Source organism: Ilyonectria robusta (assembly GCF_021365365.1).
Source record: "Ilyonectria robusta strain PMI_751 chromosome Unknown BGZ61scaffold_13, whole genome shotgun sequence".
In the NCBI taxonomy this organism is placed as follows: Eukaryota; Fungi; Ascomycota; class Sordariomycetes; order Hypocreales; family Nectriaceae; genus Ilyonectria; species Ilyonectria robusta.
The window spans coordinates 534,998-545,160 of record NW_025764447.1 but is presented as its reverse complement, the minus strand read 5'-3'; the positions used below and the strand labels follow the sequence as shown (position 1 = coordinate 545,160).

At 47.4% G+C, this 10,163-nt stretch overlaps 3 protein-coding genes across 3 annotated transcripts; 2 read left to right on the top strand and 1 right to left on the bottom strand.

Annotated features, from left to right (window-relative positions):
- Positions 1–1,846: 1,846 nt before the first annotated feature.
- On the bottom strand, positions 1,847–3,454 carry BGZ61DRAFT_422899 (uncharacterized protein; the record flags this gene model as incomplete). The annotated part of the gene is made up of 1 exon (XM_046243542.1): positions 1,847–3,454. One exon carries the CDS (start codon positions 3,452–3,454, stop codon positions 1,913–1,915), a length of 1,542 nt encoding a protein of 513 aa, XP_046102762.1. The 3' UTR covers positions 1,847–1,912.
- A 1,379-nt stretch (positions 3,455–4,833) lies between these two features.
- On the top strand, positions 4,834–5,614 carry BGZ61DRAFT_479481 (uncharacterized protein; the record flags this gene model as incomplete). Its single annotated transcript, XM_046249109.1, has 3 exons — positions 4,834–5,049; positions 5,165–5,471; positions 5,556–5,614. The coding sequence occupies 3 exons, from the start codon at positions 4,834–4,836 to the stop codon at positions 5,612–5,614; spliced, it is 582 nt and encodes a 193-aa protein (XP_046102761.1).
- A 3,205-nt stretch (positions 5,615–8,819) lies between these two features.
- On the top strand, positions 8,820–10,157 carry BGZ61DRAFT_393023 (Alpha/Beta hydrolase protein; the record flags this gene model as incomplete). The annotated part of the gene is made up of 2 exons (XM_046242862.1): positions 8,820–9,080; positions 9,148–10,157. The coding sequence occupies 2 exons, from the start codon at positions 8,820–8,822 to the stop codon at positions 10,024–10,026; spliced, it is 1,140 nt and encodes a 379-aa protein (XP_046102760.1). The 3' UTR covers positions 10,027–10,157.
- Positions 10,158–10,163: the final 6 nt, after the last annotated feature.

Here is a 10,163-nt window from a genome sequence, read left to right as displayed (position 1 = left end):
TAATATTAAAGAGTAAAAAAAACTAAATTATAGAAAAAAGAAGTTATAATAATAAAAGAGAGAAGGTAAGTAATTAATTAAATAAATATAAATATATAGGTAGTAATTAAATTATTAAGGAGTAATAATTAAGGAAGGTTAGTTAGACTAGGTATTTAATATTATAGTATTTATAGTAAGCCCGGCTATAATATAAGAATCTATTAGGTAGTAATTAAGATATTTAGAGAAGAGTATAGTAAGTAGTTTTAATTAATTAAATAGCTTATAGTGCTTTTATTATAATATCTATCTAGAGGGATAAGGAAAAGTAGCTTACTTACTTATCTGGCTTACTTACTTATTAAGTATGTTAGCTTAAATTTGGATTTAAAGCTGCTTTTATTTTCTTCTACTAGAATCCTATCTTACTTTTTTATAGTAGGGTTAAAATTATAAGAGTTAAATTAAAGCTTTTAATAGAGACTAGTAAGTAATAACTTTATTATTTAGCTACTATTTCTTCTAGTACTGGGTATAGTATTTACTATTTTTTTTCAGCCCTACTTAATATTACTAGATAGATTAAAGCTATATAGTAATCTTAAATAGTAGAAATAAATAATAAGTACTATATCTAGTACCAGAAGAAATAGTAGCTGAATAATAAGATTATTACCCACTAGTCTCTGCCTAAAGCTTCTATTTAACTCTTCTAACTTCAACCCTGCTATCTATAGATAATAGGGTCAGTTAACAACTCTATTATCTGCAGTTAACGACCTTGCTGTCTGCAGTTAATAATCTTGAGATAGTAACCTTATTCCGAGTAATAGGATATAAGGAAGGCGTCTTCCATCGTCAAGAGACCAACTTCCCTTCTGACCTTGGGCGTTAGGTCGGGTCGTAGGAATTGTTAGTGCATACATTACGTTTAGAATGGCTACAGGTCGAAAAGGTTAGACAGGATTCCAGCAGAGAAGAAAAAAGTAGCTTAAAACCCAAACTTAGGCCTTAGCAACTGTAATATACATAAGGAAAATAGAGTAAGTTTAAATATTCGGTTCCTTCATCGAGGGAGTATTTGCTGTTTATTTCTACTATTTAAGAATATTTTATGGCTTTAATCTATCTGATGATATTAAGTAAAGCTAAAAAGAAAATTGGAAGTGCTTTTAACTGATTTTATTACTTAACAGTTTCAGCCCTGATGAGTATTCCAGGCATACTAAGCTCGCCCATGAATACGCCATCTCACCAGAGTACAATAATAGAAGTAAATAATCCAAGTAACATCCAAAAACGTTTGCTTCATCTAATTGGAAAACAAACTAATAGCGCAGAATGTATCATTATGGCTATAGCTCAGGCCGCCGAATGTGCCCCGAGATATGCCTCACGGAGCGAAACAATTGGCGCATGACTGCCAAATTGATATGGGCATTTGACATACAGGAGAACACAGAGCATCCTCTGGATTCCATAGCCTACACTTCATCGGTCCTGGCCAGTCCAATGCCATTCCACGTCAAGGTATCACTTCGCTACAAAGAGCACATGTTGGCAGTAAAGAATGCATTTGGGGGTGCTTTAGGCTTTCTAGCTCCGCATGAGTAGCGGGTTGATAAATCTCCATTTTGCAATCAGCTTGTTGTTTTATCGACGCACTGAAGGCTTCTAGTTCTAGGTACTGAGAGGGGTTTTAAACAATATCGCAATATAAACTGTGTGCGAATAGATTGAAGATAGATCGTGACACATCTCCAGGTGATTGTTCTGAGTATTTAGTGATACTAGTAACGTAAGTGATTTTTAAATCAACAGCCAGTGACAGACTTTCCCCCAGAATAGTAGTTGACAAATTGTGCCCAAATCGACAGAGTAACCCGTCTGTCCAACCAGGCCCCGTACTAAACCATCCTCACGACCCAAATCATTCATCATCATCCGTGAATTCCACGGTCGTACCATCTACCTTCTCTTTGATCAACTGTTCACCACTTATAGGCATATACCCATCCTGTCCGATTTCCAGGGGAAGGTCGCATGGCCCGCTCTCAATCCGCGCCAGTCCAATAATGATGGCGAGACATCCCACAACCAAATAGACGCAACCTGCATTCAAGTAGCACCCCCTGTACATGCCCTTACGTGTCCCGCTGTAGTATGGTTCCCCCGGAATCTTCCAGGTAGCATTTTGCTCGGGGCCAAAAGGCTCCTCGTCGTCTCGGAGAAACCTGAGCTTCGGGCCATGGGCTTTGTCCAGTGCTGTAGATCCCCACCCCGCCATGACGGCATGAAGGAAAGACCGTACTCCTTCGTCCACATCCGAGTCTTCTGACTCAAGCATCGCGCCCACCCAATCCCATATATGTGGCAGAGATCCATTCTTGAACTCTGTGTCAGGTGGGTTGCTATCGTGGACCAAGAGGTCCACGTCGAGTCCTGCGGTACAGCCCTCGTCTATATCATTGACGTCTCTTCCAACTAACGCGACTGCGTAGTGAACATCGTAGGTTATGCGACGAGCAACGGCGGAGCCCTCCGAGATCCTCTTGGCATTCGGGTCGTCGCTAAACCAAGGTCCGTCTCGCGCCCACTGAATCTGGACCTTGCCCGGCTCCACAATGCGGTAGTCGACAACAGCGCGATCCTGGCTCGTTTCTTCATCGAACCAGTCCTTGTTTGAAGTACGCGTCCGCATCCAGCCATTATGATCCCGCGTCATCTCGAAAGACCCGTCGTCGTTTGTCAGATTGGCAACCATGACGATTTCGCGTGTGGTGAGTACTCCCATATCCAGGGCCAAAGGGCGCAAAACACTTTGGCAATCCAATACACCGGACACCACGACAGCTGACGGGGGTTCTCCTGGTTCTTGCACCGGATCCATTTCATGGAAGTAAAGTTGGTCTTCAAAAGTCCACGCCCCATCTGGAGTCCAGGGGCTTATGACGGTATCATTAGACCCAAGTGGCGGGGGCAGAGAGAACTTCAACATCCCCCTGTCGATGACACTGTTGACGAAAACATCAATTTGGACAAGGCCAAACTCGTATCCGACGGCAGCAACAATACACAGTATTGGAAATAGGTATCGCACGATGAGTAGCATCGGTGTTCGGGCGATCGAATCGGCGTGTCGGTTATCGTCGAGTCCAGGCCCCCTCGTCGATGTGTTACCGCACCGGCAGGCGGACAGGTGGACGTATGCTTGATGGAACCCATACCAAAGAAGTGCACAGCTAACAGCGAGGGTGGCGAACCAAACGCGAATACTGAGATGAGCAAAAACAAGAAACACGCGCTGGGAGCCGTCGATGAGAGGTGATTCCACTTCTTGGATGTCTGCAGGCGTGGGAGGGAGGAAAGCGGTGAGGCCAGCAAGAACCAAGATCAGGCCGCCGCCAAAAAGGGCAGCCAGAGAGAATACTCCAAGCAGTCGGATGCGCGTGAAGATGTCGTGTTGGGACATGGTGATGACGTTGTACTCTCGAGATCAGTCCCTTACAACCAGGAGCAAAAGCAGATGCGAGCAGGGGACATGATGGTCTTAATACCTTTCGACGGCGTCTGCCTGTTGTACAAATCCCCGCCTCAACTCGGAGCAGGCGTCATAAGGTCGCCATCATTGGATAAGCTAACATGGCGTGAATAATTTGGAGATTCGCTGATCCAATTGTAGAACGGGACCTTGTTCCGAAAATGCAGGCGGCTTTCCCCTCATGTCAGCTGCTAGCCATCCCCGTAACATTGCCAACGTGGACTGCCCGCTCCGCCTTTTGCCTGGCAAAGCGATTGGGTGTCGCTTGAGGATGCCGAGACATGCTTACTCGTTTTTTAGCATTACCGCTATATCTAACATTTTATGCCTCTCCAGCGTGTAGTCATGGGGCTGTGCAGCCTGGCAACCTGCATGCATTTCTGCCTAATATTGGTTGCAAGTCAGGTTCAGGTCGCTGTTCTGCTACAATTACTCAAGCTTCTGGCCTGTTTAGGACGCACATGTCGCTGTTTCAGATGACTCTTTGCGCGCATTATCATATGTGCGCCCGTGGCTGGACTCATCTGACTTATCACCCATATGTGCATACGTCGGCTCGCTGAAAGACGCCGTGCCTTGTTACCACGCTCCGTCCACACCTGTTTTAGTGTGCGCATATGGATTATCAAGCTCTGGCATTCACACATGACACGAGGACCGGCTGCGAATGTTGCCTCCGATGGTTCCATTCACTCACCTTCTTTTTTCCCTCAGCTAACTCCCTCGATGCCTCGTCGGGAGGTGAGTCCTGTCATCCAAATTGACTATCCACCGACTTTCCCTTCATCAAACACCCTAGCCTAGCGGTAGCAAATGATACCAACAGTACACAGCTCGAGGAAAATACCAGGTACGCTAGCCCAGAAGAGAAGGCGACCGTGATAGAGCATCCAGCTGATTTTGTTACCTCTCGCCGCTCAGATCCTGGAAAGTTCCAGCGACTGAAACAGTGTCGACTCGACTTCACGAGACAGCGCCGGAGACAAACCGAAAGCATTCCCTCGTCCAAGCTCAGCCAAGCATGGATACCGCCTCCTGACTTTGTCGGACCTCTCGATTGCTACGAAGCAGCTCAATAATTCCCGTCAATGTCGAGTATCATGGATGGCTCCAGTTCACGTATAGGATCTCAGCTCGCCGCCCGGTTGGACTCTCAGCCTCCGATTACAGGCGAGGAGTTGCATTATGCCACACAGCGATCAACTCACTCAGACAGCCATTGCTGTTGTTACATCAACCAGCCCAACATTTCTCCGAAGATAAGGCCACTTCTTCTACACCATGCAGGCATCAAAGGTAACCTTGTCAACATGTATCCCTGCAGTGCTAAGCCAATCCATATGGGCCCACCCCATGGCCAATCATTCCATGCACCACCCAAAGATCAAACGGGCTGGGCCAACTTCTCCGAAGCTGTGCCTTCCCCTGGCCCCCCCTTACCACCGTGGACCCAAACTCCAACCACGGCTTCATCTCCGGCCTCGGTTTCCCCTATCGGAACGCCTCGCAGTGGATGCGCATCAATGGTGGAGAACCCTTCGTTGTTACCCCCTGAATCGCTTCAAACACTGAACAGTGCGTTCGGCTCAATGACAGGTTTTTTATCAAACGAGAATAATTCGTATATTATAGATATGGTAGATCCACTTGAAGCTCAACACGAGGAAGCCACCATATCCAAGTTGGAACACCCCTTCTCGCCACTCAGTGATACAAGGCGGATTTTGCGTCGGAAAGAACTTCCCATCTGAAGAAATTCGTCTCAAATCAGTCACGACCCTTTTTGATCCGCCCATGTCCCGTACCATCCCGGACAACGTCTTTGAAGCGGAAACCACCTTGGCAACTTCCTGCGGCTGCACTTCCTCTTCAAAACTGTGCGGCCCATGCAGGCTCAAACAGCGAAACTCAAATCTGCGCTCAGAGAACCAGTCGCTACGAAAGGCTTGTGAGCTCATGCGAGCAACTCTAGAAGAACATTATGAAGTTCTCGTAGAGGTTGATGAACAAGGTTTACTAACGTCTAAAACAGTGACAAAACCGTGGAAAGACCGAGAGAAGTTGAGCGGATATCTGAAGTTAGACAGTTAGGTGAGATCCACCTTCTCAATAACATTACAAGCCTAGTATATCTACCTTGAAAATATTAAATCTCATGTGCGAAAGTACCTAAGCAGAGTGTTGCTTCTATTTCATTTGAAGCTAAAAAGTGGGGTTTTGGCTGAACTCATCTCCACCTACCCTGGACGCATCGAAAATTTGGCCGGTGAGTAAAAAGAAAAGACGATTATCTTATTTGGTCCGGGGGTTGAACACTACGATTTTTTTCATCTGAGGCTCATGTATGTAAGATATATTTTAGGTATGTCTTGTCTCCATCGGTTGATAACAGTTGAAGTCATCCGTCTTAGCGAGGAGGGTTAGTTGTTCTGCATCTAAGCCAATAATCTCGATGTTTAAAATAATGCACAAGGAAGCTAAACATATTTCGGTGACTACCTTAAGTGGAAAGGCACTTCTTAGACCAGGTTAAGCAAGTGCAAGATTCTCTATCGATCTTCATTATATATTATCCCAGGTGTTAGCGCTGTCGACGCCGCCTGCAGAAACCAACCACTGCGATAGAGGCAGACCTTTTTATTACGACGGGACGAGAGAGTGCTATTAAAATTTTCAGAGAAGTCGATAGTCATCTATTTACCGAATTGCTATGGAATCGCTGGCAATTTCAGGTCGTATTTCTACGAGCGCCGGTTTTTTGTATTCCGCCTCAACCAGTCTTGCACATAAGCTGTGTTTGAAGCCGTCACCACCACATACGACCATAGCTCTTAGAAAATACGGGATCCCGTCCGCTCTCCCTTAGTCAAGCTGAGAAGCGGCGAATTAGTACTCGGGTCGGTGACGACCGGGGAATCCTCGCTGTTGTATGTCTTCTTTTTGCCTATTTGCCTTCTGCCTTCGTTAGTGCTTAGATGTTACCTACGATTTGCATGCAGTCTTGTGATCTGATCCTTATTTATCCCTGTCCTGGAGTTTTGGATGGCACAGTAGAACTACTGGGCACTCTTCAATCTCATTACTTTCGTGTGGGGCAAGGAGCTCCTCTAGTAGGAAGTGGATGCGGCGACGCACGACTTGGGGGCTCCAGCATCGGCGCCGACACTCTCTTCTCATTCCTCTATTTCCGGCAAAGGTTAAGGCTTATCACTGTTATCACTATACCAAACACGGCCTTGTCCATTCCTGCTTCGCTGTATTCGGTTATGCCTTCTAATAATCTTTCGAGTATAAAAGTGGGAAGAGTGGGCCTCATTTAGCAAAGTGAGATTTAAGGCCATCAGAAGTCACAAAGTATGTCACCGTAACTGTATAGATGATCTTAAAACGCGATTTCTTAGTCTCTCAGTATCCCTCGTTGACTTGAGTTAGACATAACCTCAACATCATCTAGCTGCCTCGACCATCCCTTCGCATTTTCCTTCGGCCCGATATACTCGGTGACAGTGATCTCCTGCGTTTGCAAAATTCGACCAAGCGACGAATCTCGTTTGTAGTTCATAGAGCTAGAAGGATAGGCTTTTGTCCTGAGATCATCGTTGGAGGAGCGCGGAATTGTCTCGTTCTTCCGGCTGAGGTGGCTTGGTTGCCCAGTTTCGTAAGAGTGGCGGTAAGTTGAGTCCTGGCTTTCTTATTCCAGAGACTGTAAATCGTTGGGGCATTGACGACTATTGTAGCCGCGAGAGGCTCGGCGCTTGTGTGTGTTGTTTGGTTGACTTGGCTGTTCTTGTACATCGAGTTGATTGGTAGTCGAATGATCGTGGTGGTTACGATGAAGACGCCTAGAGCATACAGGACGTATACTCGCAGCTTGCGCTTTTAAGAGGTCTTCAATCAAACAGATAAAGTTATCGGGACGGCAAGGACTATGACGTCGGTGACGATGTTCAGGACGCCAACGACAAGTTGCAGCTGCGCCTTCGCGCAGGATCTAGATACCGCCGGCCAAGCACCAATGATCGAATTTTGGAACTCACTGGGATCGGAAGCTACTTGGCAGTACAGATGGAAGGGATTGCATCCGCTAGAGGTGACCACCTGCACCACGACGTGCGCGATGAAGACGACGAGGAAAGAAATGATGACGATCTTCTTGCACTTCAAGTTTAAAAGTAGGCGCCAATAGATATCAAGAAGGCAGATTTTCTGCAACCAGGGGATTAAAGAAGATTAACTTCATTTAACACGATACATTCCAGCGGTAACGGCTAGGGCAACAAAAATTGACACCAAATTATAGAAGTTGTGGTTGGCAAATTTACTCCCGATTTTTGGCCGATAAATTTCCGCGTTTTTAATTCATTGTCTGCGGTACCGCTGCTGGCACAGTGTTGGTTCCCGACAGTAACACGACGTGGATCAATGCAAGCCGGACCATGCAGTACAGACACGCCAGACGTTGGTCAGGTAGTCGCCTAGGTTGATTGGCTCCTTGGTAAACTTCCTCCAGGCCAATCTCAACCCCATAGCGAGGAGAGACAGACAGCTGAAGAGTCAGAGAAGCGTCACGCCATCCATTGCAATGCCGAGGAAAACAACAACAAAGATGGGGGAAAATGAGAAAACGTTCACTTATCATAATACCGGTAGACCACTCATCATCTTCAACCAAAATCCCTCGCCATACCACCAAAATCCGGCTTCAAGTCAGGACCGTCAGTGCCACCGCTCTTTAGCTCGCTCCATCACACGAAGGATTCTTGTGTCATTTGTTGGTCGTGAGCACGCAGCACGTGGCGTGTCCCCTGTGAACCTGCGCCCAAAGACGTCCCCGGTTTCCGCCGGTCGCCCATTTTAACGCTGGCCCAAAAGCCGGGGTATGGAAAATAGAGTTCATTCCGTGTCAAAAGCTGAAATGCCAAGAGACGATCAAGCTCATGGGGGAAAAGGTTAAAAAGAGTGGCGTATGGGTCAGTAGTGGTCGGGCGTTTATCGCGCGACATGGGTCAATTCCCTCAGGCATGCGATACACTTAGGGCAATTGAGACGCATCCTCTTATTGGCGAAGGTGACGGGCGAGAGTAGCAGGATAAATACCATTCTGCCGGGGTGAGGGTGTATAGCCCCTGGATTTTAGTCTTCTGTCGCAACGGACAAATACTTGTTGCAGCCCATTGTGGCCCAATCCGTCACAACCCCCTCTTCGCTGCATGACTATTGCACTCGTTCTCCTCTTTTCCAAAACGATCTGCCACGTCGTCACATTCGAGATCCCGGATCCCTTCATTTGCTTGCCATGCGCTTCTCCACACTAGTCGCTTTTGCGGCTGCGACAATCACCCAATGTGCCGCTACCTCCCACGGCCAACCTAGTGGCTCCCAGGGCGAAGTCCCTTCCACCCGCTCCTACTTTTATGTAGGTGGAGGCTATGTCAGTGACGGAGCGGGAGGGAACATCTTCCGCGACCAGATGTACGTCGAGAAGCTGGTACCAGTCGGTGGTGCCAAGCAACGAACCCCGATTGTCTTTATCCATGGCCAGGGGCAGACAGGCAGCGTAAGTTTGCCCGTTTGCTGAAGAAAACAACCATTTCAAGCTTACTCAGAGGCTCAACTTTTAATAGAACTTCCTAAACAAGCCCGACGGCGGCCGTGGTTGGGCATCACAGTTCATTAGCCAAGGATACATAGTCTACATCGTCGATCAAACCTTGCGAGGCCGATCAGCATGGATGCCAGCCGACGGAGCCATCACGCCCTCGACCTACTCGGCCGAGATCATCGAACAGCGCTTCACTGCTGGCCAGGACTTCAGCCTCTGGCCGCAGGCAGTCAACCACACCCAGTGGCCTGGTACTGGTCTGCGAGGTGACCCGGTCTTTGATGCCTTTTATAGCTCCAACGTCCAATTTATTAATAATACCACATATCAGCAAGAGACTGTGCAGGCTGCTGGTGCTGCACTGCTTGAAAAGATTGGCAAGCCTGTCATCCTTCTCGGCCACAGTCAAGGTGGGATCATGCCTATCCTTATCGCAGACGCACGCCCTAAGCTCACCAAGGGCCTTATCCTTCTTGAACCCTCCGGCCCTCCATTCCGAGACGCCGTCTTCAGCACCAGAGCCGCTCGAGCTTGGGGCTTGACCGATATCCCCATCACCTACAGTCCTGCCGTTGTCAACCCTGCTGCCGACCTTGTCCAAAAGATTCAGCCCAACCGAGGCGAGGACTTTGTGCAGTGTGTTCTTCAAGCCGACGAACCCACGCCGCGCCGCTTGATTAACCTACAGGGCAAGCCCATCCTGATTGTCACTAGGGAAGCTTCCTACCATATGCCATATGATTACTGCGTGGCCCAGTTCCTGCGTCAGGCTGGCTGTTCCAAGACCAAGCACATTGAGCTTGGAGCAGCTGGTATCCATGGCAATGGACACATGATGTTTATGGAGAAAAACAGTGATAGAATTCAGGCCGTTTTGGAGCGCTGGGTTCGGTCACGGTGATTGAAGTTTGTCACCAAACTTGGAGAAAGGAGAGTTGTAGTCCTGGTGTAGACTTCTTTATGATAAAAAAGCAAAGGTTCTTTCCTATGTACCCTATTTTCCCCGATATTAATGATATCTAACAAGCAATTAAAAAA